The following is a 17,946-nucleotide window of genomic DNA, read 5'->3' as shown; positions in this document are numbered from 1 at the left end:
CAATGAGGTAACAAACCAAATAGAACCCTATGGCCCTATCGGTGTCAGAGTTTTAACATGTGGAGTGCTCATCTCAGTATGAACATTTCAATCCTTCAATTCTTAATCTGCCAACCTACTCCCATCACAGCTTCACTCCTCCATTATGGTGCTCGGCCTCTGGACTTGAGTTTCTCTTGGAAAATAGTTAGTCTCCAACCCTACACAGAGGCAGAAAGTTCATTTTCTCCCATTACCACAAGGACACACAATTCAAAAATTAATTCCACAGCTTTACACAATCCCAAGATAAAAGAGGAATACTAACAGTTCTTTTGCCTCTGATATTTAACTAGTGATTTTCAACTCAGTCCTTAAATAATCCCATGGTTGCATGTTTGTGTTTAAAAATAATTCACAATCAGTGGATCATTCTTTCTTTTAGATGATTGTGTTCTTTGATTTTCTGGCCTACCAATGTTTATAAGAAATTCATAAATATTTGCTCTCTGCTATAGTTTGAAATATGTAACTTCATTTGCCATTTTTTATTTAATTAGCCCTTTTTTACAAAGTTTACTCACTTGTGCCCAAGCCATATATACACATTCACAAACAATATTTAATGCTAAAGATGAGTAATTACTTCACTACCATTCTCTCTTGTCTGCTCATTAAGAAACATTTCTTACAAATGAACAGATGAGTGGAATAATTAGCACACTTTAGCATTCAGTTTTGTCAACATTTGTATACAATTAAGGAAGCAAAAGGTTGCAGCAGTGCCTCGGATTCCCAAAGGGCTCCATGGGAGTTGAAGTTTGGAACAGCCCTGTTGGGTTCCACAGTGGGTGCAGGTTTTTGTTTCAACCCAGTTTCTTAATTAGAAAAAAATCCTTGCCAATAATTTAATTTCATGGCTTGTTAGTGCTTTACCTCAGCCATGTCAGGTCATTCTCATATCTTACATTTTTTTTTCCCTTCATAAGGATATCATCCAAATGATTTGAAGTCTAAAATGGATGAACAATTCTCAGTTCTTCACTCTTTCTCTTCACTTTCCTTCCAAGTATTTAATAAAACCAAATAGTTCACAATAAATACACACAGGTGTAAATGGAAACAAGCTAAATGGAGAAATGCTGGTTTCTTTTGTAATTTGCATCTTATTGCTAATAAGGAGCAATTAAAAAAACGGGAATACAGTTATTTAAGACTAAACTAAGCAATAAGGATTCAAAATCTTAACGAACAAGATAACTAAAATGAAGCAGAAGTGTTATTTGAGCAGTAAGTGCTTCTTATTAAACAACTGGGTTGGAACAAAAACCTGTAGCTACTGCAGTTCTCCAAGAATGTCTTTGCCCACCCCTGTCATAGGTATTGTGGGCTGTAATTACACTCTGGTGGGCCTGCAATTACAAAATTGGAATTGTGTTACTTACTTTGTTATTTTGTATTGTTTTAAATTATACGCCTGCCTACTTAATAAAGTGTCTTGTAATTGTGATCTGAGTGACATGTGCAAAATGTCCTTCCCTTAGAATATACATACAGTATATACTCTCTTAAAAATAATGGTTCTTTCATGCTATTTTATGATTCTTTACTGGATTGTGTGGTTCCTCAGAGCTATTGCCTGTCAAAACACGATTTAATTCTGGGAAGGATTCTTTGAATATGAAGTTGGTTCCTTCTGCTTTGAAAAAAGAAAAGTCTTTAATGTATGGTAATCTATCTAGATGGACAAAAATAGATTTAGAAAACCTAGACTCAGTCTGTGTTATTGTATGCAGGAAGAATCCTTTTAAAATCATGAGCCATTGATATTTCACAAATCTGTTACCATCTATTCATGGTTATTTGATGCATTGGAGCCTGTAGCAGATCTAAATAAATGAAAGGTTCCTTCATGAAACTTTCATGTGGACGGGTCTTCTGGTGGCCTGTTTATAAGAACCTTTATTTTTAAGAGTATGTATTGCTATAAATGTTTGCTAAGTGTTCAAACTCTTTCTTTCTTTCTAGACTTTGGTCTCTTTTAAATGTTAACTCTTTTTTTTATTGTTTTTAACTTGCCTTTTAATGATTGTGTATTTTTATATTGTGTTAAACAAAATAAGAATAATCAAGATGGATGTCACATTGGTGTCAGATACATGGACTTGTAAAACCCAGGGTGCATTTGAAATATAAATTCTACAGAATGACTGCAAATGTGAATTCTTTTCAGGAAAAATTGTGTGTTCATGAAGCAATTTGTAAAGCTAAAGACAATGAGCTAATTTTTCTTAAATATGAATTAAGTATTGTTTTCTTTTTGGGGTGATTTGGGGTTTTCTTTCTTTGTGTTACTTTTGATATTTTAAATGATTTGTTGAGTATTGACTAATAAAGTCTCAATGCAAAGTTAAAAAAAAGTACTGTCTTTCTTTCTTCTACTGCAAATGTGAATTATTTTGAGAAAAATGTGTGTGTTCATGAGGCAATGTGTAAACCTGAAGATAATGAGTTGAATTTTCTTTTTTAACATATGAATTATTGTTTCCTTTTGGGGTGAGTTGGGGTTTGCTTTGTTGATACTGTAAATGATTTGTTGAATATAAATGAATAAAGTGCAACTTAAAATTCTTCCTTTCTTCTTGGTACATTTATGACTTGTTTTTGACTTCAGCTAAAATAACATGCTTTCCGCTGAAACAACTTGAAAAAAAACACCGGCAATAAAAACTTGTTGGTTGCCATTTACTGACAGCATTTATTTCAGCTCCAACGTTTAGTTAAAAATGATGAGTTTAACTGTGAAGATGCAATAAAAATACCGCACAAATATTGCATATTCTGAATTATTTGTGGTCATGTTGGCATCTTTCGATTAAGCATTTTAAAAAAATGCTGCACAATAATTTGCCACTTACATTTACATAAATCGTTTTTCCGAGGATTATGCAAATCAGATAACGGTAAGTCCTTATACTCTCGAACTGCAAGTAGTGGAGCATTACAAGATAAGTTTCCAGATCAAGTCAAATAAGCCTTTTCTTTATTAAAATGAGACATATCTTATATTATATATATACCTTATATTATATCTTATATCTTATATTATTACCATGTATGTCCTTTTTTAATTAAAACGACACTTTTCAATATTACACGGAGATTAATAATAATAATAATAACTTCTATATCCTTCTATATTTTCAGATATTTGCTGCGGCGTTACCTTAACCCCGTCGTCCTCATCTGAGACAGTGAGACCGGGGAGTTCTCTAACACTAACCTGTCAGATCTCAGGGTATTCGCTAACCGACTGTAGGTACGCTACACACTGGATCCGTCAACTCCCAGGAAACACCCTAGAATGGCTGTCGTACATTAATTGCCACGGCTCTACAGGCTACGCTTCGTCAGTCCAGGGCCGGTTAACCACGACCAAGTCCAGCAGCTCGGTGTCTCTAGAAATGCGGAGCATGACAGCCGCCGACTCGGTAGTATACTACTGTGCCCGTGAACCACAGTGTGGAGATCCTGTGAAAACATCTTACAAGATTGTTGTCGCGCTTGTTTGCGGATTCATTTGGCAGCTTGACTAACTATGTGGAAAAAAAATAAGGGCTTTAATTTCGCCAATTGCATTTTCTGGTGTGCAAAATTAGATGTGGATTGATTAAAAAAAAGAAAACAGGTAACTGAAAAAATTAAATTAAGTAACCTATTTAATAATTAGCAATAAATTGATAATGACTATAAAGTTACGCTTTTCTTTTTAAAAAACGTATCAGGCTGGTTTATTGTTTAAAAAAAATTAAATTAAACAAATTCTTATCCGGGTTTGTGGAAATTTTAGGTTGCTAATCTTAAACTGAAGTGAAAATATAAACTCATGCTTAGACTGTAATAGTTAATGTGACAAAGGAAAACTGCTGCAACTTAGCATGATGATCACTGAAAGATGCTGAAAATGCCATACCATTTTCTATTCCAGCGTAATCCTGTGCAGGGGCTGCTGCTGAAACATATTCAACAACAACAACAACATTTATTTATATAGCACATTTTCATACAAACAGTAGCTCAAAGTGCTTTACATATTAAAGAATAGAAAAATGAAAGACACAATTATAAAACAAAATAAATCAACATTAATTAACATCGAATAAGAGTAAGGTTCAATGGCCAGGGGGGACAGAAAAAACAAGAAAAACTCCAGACGGCTGGAGAAAAAATAAAATCTGTAGGGATTCCAGACCATGATACCGCCCAGTCCCCTCTGGGCAAAGCAAGCACTGGGCACAAGGCAGGAACAATCCTATGGGCAGGGTGCAAGTCCATCACAGGATCACTGCAAATTCAGTCCACCTAACCTGCATGGCTTTGGTTTGTGGGAGGAAACTGGAGCTCCCAGAGGAAACCCACACATAGGGAGAACATGCAAACTCTGCACAGGGATGACCCAGGACATAAACACTGGTCTCCTTACACCAGGGGTATTCAATTAGATTTTTCATTGGGCCAAATTGTCATACGGCTTTTGCCAGTGGGCGGCACATTTCCCTGTATTTCTTGTATTGTACCATTAACACAAAGCACCACTGCATTTTCAACATTTTTATTTAAATGAGTCAAATGGCATTCGAATTAACCGCTGGCTTCTAGTGCAAATAATAAAAACTGCAAAACATAGCCAGCTTTAATTTTAACAGAAATCTGAGTCACAAACTCACAGTGACAGTATTTGCTTTTTGCTTAAATAAAATAAAGCCTAGAAAACTATAATTACAATTTCTTTTTGTGCAAATAAGAACAAATATCACAGTCACAAACTCACAGAAACAGTAATAGCAATATCATATTGTGCAAATAAGAACAAACATAACTTTGAATGAAATCACAAACTTAAACTGCTGGCTTTTAAAGCATATAAAAAGAAACAAAAGTGTGTCTAGTCTTCATACTACAGGACATTTTGATCTATCTCTAATGAGAAAAGTGACACTTCTTTGACTGGGCAAGACGAGAAAAGTTAGGTTCATATGGGGTGACAGCAATCCGCAAACAATGATGCAGATGCTCATTTGTCAAGGAGATCCGATTGTCTGTTTTTATGGCATTCATGTGAGAGAAGGATGATTCACATGTATATGTTGATCCAAACATTGTTAACACACACATGGCCAGTTTTTTCATGTTTGGGAACATCTCTGGGACAATGTTCTTTGTCCAAAGCTCTGTGCAGCCTTTTTCCTGAAGGACATCCTTTAATTCACATGATGCTTCCATTTCAATCATTTCAAGTTGCAGGGGACCTTCATCAATGCCATGCAACTTTAGGAACTCTGCTGCTTTCGGGGAAGTATTGGGTGTGCTGGTGAAAGGGTTCCTCACAACATGCAGCAACTCTTTGGGAATGTCAAAGTCATTGAATCTCTGTGCAAAGTTGTGTTTCAAATGGTCCAGAAAGTCTGACATGACCTTTGTGACTTTACCACTTTGTGATGACTTGATGAAGCCACTGAGGGTTGGAAAGTGCAGCAGTCTGCTACTGAGATCAGATGAAAAAATATCCAGTTTATTTTGAAAAGCAGTTAGCATTTCAACCACATCAGCAACTGTTTTATCTCTCCCCTGAAGTCCCAGGTTAAGTACATTCAAATGATGAAGGATATCACATAAAAAACACATCTCAGACACAAATTTATCATCCAACATGTTGGTCAGAAATGTTTCAGCCTTTCTGTGCTTGCATTCACGAAGGAAAGTGATGATTTCTTTCCTCAGTTCACAGACTCTCATGAGTGAGTTTCCCTGGCTTAACCACCTCACATTGTTATGCAAAAGTGGGTCAACATGCTCAGCTGACATATCAGCAAGAAGTTTGCGAAACAGTCTGTGTTGGAGACTAGATGTTGATCTGATAAAGTTAATTGTAGCCATAACAGAATCCATTGTGTTTTTCAACTCACCACTTAATTGTGGGAAAAGGACACTCTGATGGATGAGGCAGTGCAGCGACTTCATTTTTGGCAAGTGCAGACAGCCGTGCAGACAGTCCTTTGATCTTCCCTGTCATCGAGGGCGCACCATCTGTAACAAGCAGGTTGATACGCTCCAAGTCCAGTCTGTTCTCTTGAAAAAAATCAACAATCTTCTGGAAGAGAATTTTTCCTGTTGTATTCCCTTCCAGTGGTATTAATCCCAATATGTCCTCTTTGAAACAGTGACCATCGAAAAATCGCACAAACATACAAAGTTGAGCTACATCTGAGTTGTCTGTTGATTCATCCACAGCCAGAGATATGAAATCAGCCTTCCTCAGTTGATTAAGAAGAGTGTCAAAAACATCCGTAGCTAAAACGTCCACCCTTCTCGCAGCTGTTGTATCGGACAGTGGGATTGATTTAATCGAAGATATAACTTTCTCTTTCACTTTTTCATCCGTTACCACCTCCTCGACAGCAGCGTGTATGCATTCTTTTACTGTTTCAGAATCTGTAAATGGTCTTTTATTTTTAGTCAGTGTCCATGCAATTCGGAGAGATGCTATTGTAGCTTTCTGTTGCAAAGTGCAGGTTCGGGTGAAAACCACACAACTTCGCTGGTAGTTTTGAGTCAGTGTCTTTATTTTTGTCTCTCGAGCCTCTGAGCCCGGGGATATTCATTATCAAAGTTAGTGTGAGTCGTCTGGAAGTGCCTCCGCACATTGTATTCTTTATTCACCGAGCAAATGACAAGACAGACAAGGCACATGGGTTTTCCCTCAGCATTTTGTATGTGTGCATACTTATCAGTCCACTCGTTGTTAAATTTTCTATTTTCGCTGTCAACTTTACGTCTCTTCTCTTTTGAATGTGACATGTTCGCTCTGTTTTAAACTGTCATAAACTTTCCATCAAGAGCGTAAACAGCTACGCGACGTCCCGTAAAAAGTTGCAAAATGTTATAAACTGTTGCGCTTACAGTTAAGTCGCAGCTATTTAATAAATAATTTATTAAGAGGTATGTAGTCAGTGGACCGGTCCAAAATGACTGATGGGCCGGTTCTGGCCCGTGGGCCGCCTATTGAATAGGGCTTCCTCACACCAAGGCAGCAGTGTTACCACTGCACCACCATGCCATTCCATATTGAAAACAATTAGTTGAATATTTTAAAAATATTTCCTAAATTCTTTCTAAGAAAAACTGCAAGAGATGAAAACTTGCCTGTGAAGAGTTTATTTTTGGACAGCTATTAGACAGCCATTTTTAAATGTTGGTGTAAATAATTTTATTACCATCAATCCAATACATTTAATTTATTTTAAATACTGTGCGAAAAAGTATGGTACTACGCTACCACATACCCCCAGATTACTGGGTACACATTCCTTCCCATCCAATAAAGTACTCATTCTGTGTCTGAGTGTTTTCTCTAGCTACTGTAAATTCCTTCTACTTTGAGACAAGACAAGCCAGTTTATTTAAAAGCTTGTTAAATTTACCTTTAGTTAATATATGTGAGTATGTGTCTTATGCAGTTGGGTTATCTTCCTTCTCTTCAGCACAGCCACACTGGAACAAGTCATTTCAGAAAATAAATTTCTATACAATACCTGTAATAGAAATGTAGAAACGTGTGACTTATCCTACAGGTGGCATGGTAACACCATAAGCTAAAGTTTAAATGATGATCCAGATATTGCATGAGGAGTTTGATTTTGCCCAAATCTGTTCAGGTTTTCATTATGTTTCTCATTTTCATCCCAAAAAAGAACATGTGAGGTTCATTGGAGATTCCTAATTTGGTCATTCTTCTGGTGTATGAGGGAAAATGCCTTTGGATGAACTGTTGTTCATTCAGGTTGGTTCCTGCCAGTGTTTTATGTGGCACTGAGCTCCCATAATCCATAATTCTTTATTGTAAAAAATTGGATTGAAAAAATTAATAAACCAGCCCAACCTGGTGCCAGTCCCAGGCCTGGATAAACAGAAAGGGTTATACAATTCAATGCAAATTATTTTTGTATATCCCAAAATCACACAAGGAGTGATGCAATGGGTTTTAACAGGCCTTGACTCTCTAAGAAGAGAAGGTAAAACACCTAAAAAAAAACCCTTGTAGGGAAAACATTGAAGAAATCTTTGGAAAGGCAATTCAAAGAGAAACCTCTTTCCAAGTAGGTTGGGCTGTACCTTGTTGGTATCAAAAAGGGGTAAATACAATACAATACACAGAACAAGACACAAGTAATCCACATTACAATACAATAATACAATAGTAATATCACAAGTACAGAGCGAAATACAAGAGTAGATGATATCAAATAATACGATTCAGGTTAGTTCAGAGTCCTGAAGACTTCAAGCTGCCTCCCTCCTACTGGCCATTCGACAGCTGAGTCAGTGCTGGGCCAAGTCAATATGATGAAAGGACCCTTCTACCCAGTGCTCCTCCATTAGATATGACTTTTCCTGAGGCAGGCAAACAACTTGGCAGTAGGGCAGTGGCATCAAGTGCCACATTTATATACCAAGCAGAGAAACAGAATAGGTGAGGATTAGTAACAAATTATAACTATCATTATGACTTATGTTTTTGTGCCAATGACAAACAACAGAGATGCAATATGTGCAGTTAATCAGCAGCTCTAGTCAGGATATGCTAAACTAAAGTAGTGAGTCTTCAGCTGGGACTTGAAAGCAGAGACTGAAAGGGCATCTCTTATAGTAGCAGGCGGACCATTCCACAGTTTAAAGGTCCTGTAACTAAAAGCCCAACCGCCCACTGTTATTTTATTAATTCTTGGAATCATAAGCAGACCGGCATCTTGAGATCTTAATGTGCGCTCTGGTTTGTAAGTAATGATACATTCAGACAAGTAAGCCAGACTTCGGCCATTTAAGGCTTTATATGCTAAAAGATGGATATTGAAATCTGCCCTAAACTTAATGAGGAGCCAGTATAATGATTTAAGAACTGGAGTTTTGTGTTATTATTTTCTTCTTTTTGTAATCATTTTTGCAGCAGCATTTTGGATTAACTGGAAGTTGTATAAAGAACAATTTGAACATCCAGTGAACACCATATTGCAGTAGTTAATCCTACTAGAAATGAATGCCTGAATTAATTTCTCTTTATATATTTAGAAAACACCTTAATTTCACAACATTTTTAAGATGGAAGAAACGTGATTTGGAAGTTTTGTAAGGTGCGCTTTAAATGACATACTAGAGTCAAAGATAATGCCTAGATCATGGACTGATTCAGTAAAATTAATAGTGATTCCAACTGAGTTAAATAATGACAAAATATTGTTGTGATCAGCATCATTCCCTCCAACAATTAGCATCTCTGTTTTGTCTTTGTTTAAAAACAAGTAGTTCTCATCCATTTACTCCTTTAATTCACTAACACAACTAATTAAAGACAATATTTGATAAACTTCATTTGATCTAAAAAAAAGTATAACTGGGTGTCATCTGAATACGAGTAAAAATTAACATTATGTTTTCTAGTGGTAGATCCCAGTGGAAGCATGTTTAGTGAAAACAGTAAAGATCCCAATACAGAGTCTTGAGGGACACCATATATCAGTTCTGTGTATCTTGATATACTGTCAGCAAATTTCTGTACATACTGGAATCGATTTGATAAATAAGAACTAAACCAGGCAAGGACAGTGCCTGTAATCCCAACATCATTTTCTAGCCAGTGCAGTAAATTAGAATGGTCAATGTTGTCTAATGTTGTGCTTTTAATCTAACAACATAATTACAATGGAGTTTCCTTCATCAGAGGATGTGTTAGTGCCATTTCTGTACCATAACCAGTGTGGAAGCCAGACTGGAATTTCTCAAATAAATTGTGAGGCATAAGGTGTGACTGATGGTGATTGGTGACTACTTTTTAGAGGGAAAGGGTAAATTTGATATAGGTCTATAATTATTAAGTACATGTGGGTCTAGGTCTGACTTTTTAAGTAATGATTTGATGACTGACACTTTTAGTCCATCAGGTAGTGTGCCATGCAATAATGAACTATTGATAATGCTAATAATAGGTGTTGCAAGTATATCTATTGTACTTTTTACTAGTTTGGTCGGCATTGGATCAAGGGAACAAGTAGGAGGTTTCATTTTATAAGTTAAGGTTAAGACCTCCTGTTCTGTTACAGGATTAAAATTTCTAAAGTGTTGAATGCAATGTGATACAGGGTCTACCAAGCTAGTATGCAGTTTGCACTGTGATGCTGAGATCTGGGATCTTATATATTTAATTTTTTCATTAAAGAAGTTCATAAAGTCTGTACTGTTAATATCAGTTGGTGTTTTGCACGTTAGATTTGAATTCCCATTTGTTAAATTAGCCACTGTTCTAAGCAGTACCCTAATTATTATTATTGTTCTCTATTATTTTAAAATAGAAGTGTGAGCAACCCTCAAAGAGAGCTTTTTAAAAATATTTTATAACACTCTCTGTTCATGTAATTTGAAAGACCTGCAATTTTGTTGTTTTCCATATGTGCTCCAGCTTTTGACACTCTAATTTAAGAACTTGAGTGCTCTCATTGAACCAGGGAGAGTTTCTATATTCTTTGAACATTTTTGTTTTAATTGGAGCCACTGCATCCAGAACATCTCCCAAAGTCATGTTATAAACTGATACTATCTGATCTAAATTGTTTTCCATGTTTACATTTGATGTTAACTGATCTAATTGGTTTTCCACAATTACACTTGACTTACTCAAAGTATCTGTAAATTTTGAAGCAGAATTACAACCTAGATGTTGCACTGTCTTTGCTTTAATCTGTGAGTGTATTGGTAAGGGCAGAACCAAATCAAACGTAATTAAGTAGTGATCAAAAATAACTTAATTTAATGGAGTAATATTTCAATTTTAAATTTCAACTTTGTAACTTATAAGTAATTCTAATGTGTGGCTATGATTATGAGTGGGACCTTTGACAATCTGACAAAATCCTATTTTATTTAACAAATAAATAAAACATTTGCTAAAAGTGTCGGTTTCCACATCAATGTGTACATTAAAATCCCCCATCAATAGTATGTGATCATAATTTATAGACAAATCAGATAAATGGTTGCTAAATTCAGTCATGAACAATGACTATGTCTCTGGTGGTCTGTAGATTAGCACTATAAATGTGTTGGAATCTGTTTTAATATTTAAAATGAATGTCTCAAAGGATGTGAAGTCAAGTTCAAATCAAGTTGGGGAGCATGCACTGGTACAGTGCGATGCCACCCCCAATTCACATCGAACAACACCCCAGGCAGACATGCGGTTCAATCCTACCATTCGTAAATGACCCTTTTTCTGCTGTAAGCCAGATTTTTCGTGGGCGACCCCTTGGCCTAGTCCAGCCACTTGAGTCCCCAACAATGAGGATGTTATGAGCCGGATCACCCTCGGAGAATCGTGCCACATGGCCGTAGTGCCGTAACTGACACTCCCTCACAATGCAGGTAATGTGCCTCATTTGGGACTCCATGAGGAACCGCTCATTCAACACAAAGTCAAACCAATGGTACCAAAGGATATTCCGGAGAGACACAGTACCAAAGGAGTCCAGTCTTCATCTCAGGTCACTGGATAGCATCCATGTCTCACAACCATATAGTAAGACAGGAAGCATCAGGACTCTAAAGACTTGGACCTTCATCCTTTTGCATAGATATCGGGAGCACCACACACCCCTTTCCAGTGACCTCATGACCCCTCATGCTCTCCCAATCCGTCTACAGACTTCACAGGAAGAGTCACCAGAGACATGAATGTCACTGCCAATATAAGTAAACCTCTCAACAAGGTCATCACTCTCTCCACAAACAGACACACTGTTGATGGCTGTGCCCAAGAGGTCATTAAAGGCCTGGATCTTGATTTTTATCCAGGATACTCGCAAGCCCAGACACTCAGACACCTCACTCAGTCTCTCGAGCGCCCCGATCAGAGCCTCCATTGACTCCGCGAAGATCTCAGTATCTTCAGCAAAGTCAAGATCTGTGAATCTTTTTTCCCCAACAGATGCCCCACAGCTGCTGGACCCCACGACCTTGCCCAACACCCAGTCCATACAAGCACTGAACAGAGTAGGAGTAAGAACACACCTCTGACGAACCCCCGAATCAACTTTGAAAAACGCAGAGGTCCTGCCTCCACTCTGCACAGCGCTCACAGTACCAGTGTACAGGCCAGCCATGATATCACAGGGATCCCGTGACCCCTCAGGATGTCCTACAGGGCAGCTCAATCGAATGCTTTGCGAAAATTGACAAAGGCTGCAAAGAAACTCTGCCGATATGTGCGTTTGCGCTGTATGAGAACCCTCAATGCCAGGATGCAGTCGATGGTAGACTTCTTAGGCGTAAAACCCGACTGTTCCGGTCGCTGGTAGGTGAGCAACTGATCACTGATCCTATTGAGGATGACCCTAGCAAAGACCTTATTTGGCACAGAGAGCAGTGTAGTCCTCCTGTAGTTGCTGCAATCCAGGCGATGACCCTTCCCTTTCCAGATAGGGACGAGAAGTCCTGTTTTCCTGTTAGTTGGGATGATGCCAGTCTCCCAAATGGAAAAAAAGATTGCTTGCAATCCCAGGAGGACAGCCTTACCACCAACCAGGAGAAGTTCACCCCAGATACCACAGATCCCTGCAGCCTTACCCCCTCAGCTGGTTCACCACCTGTGCAATCTCATTGATACAATCTCACCTGTGTTGGTGTTACCGGTGTTCCCAGAAGGAGGTGTTTCATCTCACAGGGCACCCTGGATATCATCGAGAGGAGTCACAGCGCACGGCTCAATGTGAAGTCACCTACATTTTTAGAATCAATTTGCATTTTGTCACAATTCTCAGACCTCCTCCATGATCAGTAGGTCTATATTTATAAAGGAATGTGTATCCATCTGGTGATGCCTCAGCTAGGGACACTGCCAGATTTACTAAGACAGGTTTCAATGAGAAGACACAGATAAGATTATGTACTTAATATAATATCATTTATCTAAACAGCTTTACTTACAAGAGTGTGAATGTTTAATAAGCAGCATTTAAAATTGCATAGTTCTTTCTGAAATGGTGATACATTTTTTGTTTAATTTGAACTAAGTTAATATTAAAGGTGCCCTTGGTGGAGGGTCTGGTTTAATCTCTTGGTCTAATTATACACCTTATTTTTTAGTTATCAAGTAATTTAAGGTTAGCATCATGACTAAATTCATAGGATGCCCCACAACAGGTATTATGGGTAACAACTTTAGTATAGTAACAGGTGAGATCAACAACAGCCTGTGATTTAAAATCACAAGACTGCTGCCTGGATGGTGCTCTAATCACTCAGCCAGGTAGTTTTGCTGCCATATTTTGGGATAATACATAAGATCCTCTCCAGTTAGGGTGAAGACCATATATTTTGAAAAATCCAGGCCTTTCCCAAAAATCAACCCAAACTGTTCACAAAAGCTTTCCTTTTATTTGCACACCAGGATTCTAGCCAGCAGTGAAGGGAACATAATCTGTATAAATGACATTCCCTCTCTATAATCTTGGTAAGGGGCCAGATACAATTAAATTCCAACATTGTCTTTTAGCTTTGGTGCATAGAGAAATTAAGTTCCTCTTTAATACTGCAGATTTCTGTAAATAATTATTGTTAATGCCGAGATGCAGCAATCAGGTAAATACATCATTGTCTGGGACATGATCCATTTGAGTCTGTATGTCAGAAATCTTCGCCACTGGGAGGCATTTAACATTAACTGCTGGTTTCACAAAGTTTCAAATTCTAACATTCCGCAGTATGGAATCATCAATTAAGAGCACTTTATTGATCTCAGGATCCACAGACACACTGCAGAGTGCTGAGAATCTTTTCTGGGTCCAAATTGGTGACCTGGGAGGGACTAATTTTTGGCTTCTTAGACCCCATCTCACTGTTACCCACTCGCCATGTGGCTGAATTGGTGCTGCTGATTTCAGCTGCTCACTGATTACAGTGGGACCTGGAGAGACTGAAGCCGAATCAGATATAGCCAAATAATCTAAACAAGCTGAGTCGTTCCAGTTTTTGGTATGCCTAATAGCTGATAGGATCCTAACTTGGTCCTCCAATTCACATATTTTTCCCAACCAACTCTAAATTAACTAAGCACTTTTAGCAGGTGAGGCTGTCTGTATTGTCAGCAGGAAAACCTGAACTGTACATGCTGTAGGACATACAACATATAAACGTACCCTTGACAGGCAAAGAACAGATAGAACTTACGTTTAGCACTGAGTTTATCTTTTTCCCTTTCTGTCATTACTTTGGTGCTTTCTGCGTTCAGGTGAATGACTAGGAGGCCACCGGATCTAAGCTTTCACCACCCGCTGGACGATCGACTTGGACTTCTCACTGTTGGTTACTTTTCCTCGTCAGATGTCAGATTTACTCCAGCTGAACTTACCTGAGGATTTTTGCCTTTTTTTTTTTATTTTCTTCTGGTGTGTGCGAAAAGCTACGTGTGTGTGTGTGTGTGAGATGCCACTGGTTTGTGCTTCCACTTTCTGTTGCTTAGTGTCAGGAAGAGCATCTGGCTGTAAATCTTTACCTAAAATCTTAATCATGGAATTAATCCATTCCAATCAGCTTTGGAAAATGCTGTTCACGACATGGGGTGGCCCCATGTGACACCTATGAGAATAAAGTGACAACTACCTGGCCAAAAACAGGCTCAGCTAAAGAAATTAGTCAAGAAGAAGAGAGTGGAGGGGAAATAAAAGAGTTAGTTATAGGTTACAATGCGGACACTGAATGTAAAGTCAATAATTGGGAAAGGAAGAGAGTTGGCAGATTTGATAGAAAGGAGGAAAGTGGGAGTGTTGTGTGTGCAGGAAATGAGATAGAAGGGGAATAAGGCAAGAGGATGGGGAAGAAGCTTAAGATGTTGTACATTGGAACAAACGAGTAAGAGAGAAATGGTGTATAGCATTATACAAAAAATGTAAAATTAGTCAGGTCATTGTGAATTGGAAGAGTTATAAAGTCATGAGTGTCAAGTAGGGCCATGGTGAGACCTAGTTAGTTAGATGGAAGGGAAATAAGGTAAGAGAATATATATACAGTATATATATATATATATATATATATATATATATATATATATATATATATATATATATATATATATATATATATATATATATTGACCAGTAGGGAGCATTGCATTTTTCCCAACCAAACATACCCCATGACCTGGTCACAAAGGAGCCCCATCCCCAGTTTGGTGCTGATCGGACGCCCTGTGCAGATTTGTATAGCAGAAAAATAAACATACATACATACATACATCGAATTTGCTTTATATGTTAGATAGTGACCAGTAAGGAGCATTGCAGCACCCCAAACCCCAGACACAACCACAACGACACAAGTCTCTGGTGTAAGTGTAAGGTTTATTATTATAAAGGGCTTCTTTAATAAACACCAATACAAATCCAAATTCTTTTCTCTCTCCCTTTCTCTCTTGCTTCTCCTCCACTCCTCCCAGGGAAGCTTTAGCCACCCTCATACCCGACTCCTACTTGCCTGGATGAGGTTGAGCAGCTTCTTTTATTTTATACCTGAGAGAAAATCCAGTGCTAGGGCATAGCCTGTTGGAAGTGCTTCCATGACAAATGGAAATGCTGCAAAGTAAAGATTACTAATCCCAGCAGCTCTTCCTGGCTGACCCCATAAAACTCTACAGGGTTGCCCCACAAGACTACAGGTCCCACCATGCCCTGCAGATGTCCATGGGGGAATCCTAGTCCAAGTATGCTGCCCTCTATTATATCAGGGGAGCCACTGGTCCGAATCGATCACCTCCCCCTGTCCCTCCATTACCCCCCATTCAGGTAAGGAATATTAATCCATCCCAGCCAGGACACATTCACTCAGAGGTTGCCACTTTCTGACAACCTCCCAGCAAAGATAGGGAATAACCTTCCTTTCTTCTTGGCCATTCAGTATGAAGGTGCCCTGGCCAGGTAATGATTCATGCACAGTCCCAGTCTCAGGACACCAGCCTATGCCTGTTGACCATCATTATATTATATATATACACGCACACATAAATACATTAGGGGGCTCAGCCCCCTTCCCTCAATTTGCTTGCCAACCCCTGAGGCTGTGCTGCTCGATGGGCATTTGGGCACTCCTCTGTTAGAGAAAGTAATTGTATTTAAATAGATGGTATAAAGAAGACTATGCGGTGTGTTGGACGAAGACAGTTTGGTCTTTAGTTATTATAGATAGAAAATCACTTTCTTGAGTATGTCACTACAACTGTCTATCATAAATATCAATGAATAATAAAACATAGTAAAAAGTTAAAGTAAAAAAGTCAAAGTAATCAATCCATTATCCAACCTGCTATATCCTAACTACAGGGTCATGGGGTTCCACTGGAGCCAATCCGAGCCAACACAGGAAACAAACTCTGGGCAGGGCGCGCACACACACACACAATAGGGACAATTTAGAATGGCCAATGCACCTAACCTGCATGTTTTTCGACTGTGAGAGGAAACCGGAGTACCCGGAGGGAACACGTGCAGACACAGGGAGAACATACAAAGTCCACGGTGGGAGGGAGGACCCAGGAAGCGAACCCGGGTCTCCTAACTGCGAGGCAGCAGTGCCACCATGACACCCTCACCAATAACAATATTATGAATTACTTTGTTCTCTAACTTACATTCTATAAACATTGCTTTTTTGCATTTCTATCCAAATATTTTTCTCTTTTTCGTTTATTGGACAATACTATTTATTATTATGTGCAGCTCTTTTTCTCAGCTCTTGCCGCTCTTTTTCTATGGTGATCAAAAATTCCACATTCTTAAATAGATAATTTGCTTCTCTGCCTTGCAATTATAACTGACTGTGCTGAAGGGCGAGTCAGCATTGAGTTTGTCACAGGGTGGTACGGATATATTCCACGTATATACATACAGCTCTGTACTGTACATATTTGCCCCACCCGTTCCACCACACGTTTTTCTTGCAAAAGTGAACTGTGTGTACAATTAACTGTTGTTGCATAAAGAAAAATATGCATATACTGTGCTGATATCCATTAAAATAAAGGCTCCCGAACTTTGAACACTTTAGTGTATAATCATTTACACCAGGAAGTGAGGTAACACATGCAACTTAGATTTGCATTAGTAGCTGTTATTCAAATAAGATAACCGTATATACAACTGAAAACCGAGTAATGAAACATTTTTTAAAAAAAAACATAGATATTCCATATACAGATAAAGGATTTCCCTCTTTTTCTTTTAAAATGGGATATATGGGGCAATATATATGTTTCCTTATATTATTACCATGTATGTATTTTGCTTTTTAAATATGTACCTGTTCTTCACGTGGTTATGGTTAACACTGTAATAAACATTTATTCTTTCTTTTCAGGTACTTGCGGCAGTGTTACCCTAACCCCGTCGTCCTTTTCTGAAGAAGTCAGATCGGGAAGTTCTCTGACGCTCACGTGTCGGGTTTCGGGGTATTCCCTAACGGACAGCAGCTACTATACAAACTGGATTCGTCAACTTCCTCAAAGGACACTAGAATGGGTGGGGTACATTAACGAAGTTGGGGGCACAAGCTACGCATCTTCAGTCCAGGGTCGGATCACCATAACAAAGTCGAGCAGCTCGCTGTCCTTGGAAATGCGGAGCCTGACAGAAGTTGATTCGGCAGTCTATTATTGTGCCCGAGGAGCACAGTGAGGAGATTCTATAAGAACATTGTACAAAATGTCTGCTCAGCTGTTTCTTGTTTCATTTGTAAATTGCGAAGACACTTAGCTTGTCATTTGTTTTAATGTTTAATTTTTAAATTAAAATTAGATTTTCGACAGATGGTTAGACTGGGCTAAAATGTAATTCTTTTGACTTCACAATGTTAACAATTTGCAGCCTTTAGTATGCA

At 38.4% G+C, this 17,946-nt stretch overlaps 1 gene segment (V, D, J or C); it reads left to right on the top strand.

Annotated features, from left to right (window-relative positions):
• Window positions 1-13,649: 13,649 nt before the first annotated feature.
• On the top strand, window positions 13,650-17,744 carry LOC120531488. The segment is given in 2 exon segments: window positions 13,650-13,662; window positions 17,428-17,744. Coding segments are annotated over 2 exon segments (330 nt in total).
• Window positions 17,745-17,946: the final 202 nt, after the last annotated feature.

Source organism: Polypterus senegalus, chromosome 1 (genome assembly GCF_016835505.1).
Source record: "Polypterus senegalus isolate Bchr_013 chromosome 1, ASM1683550v1, whole genome shotgun sequence".
In the NCBI taxonomy this organism is placed as follows: domain Eukaryota; kingdom Metazoa; phylum Chordata; class Cladistia; order Polypteriformes; family Polypteridae; genus Polypterus; species Polypterus senegalus.
This window is presented reverse-complemented; position numbering and strand designations above follow the sequence as displayed.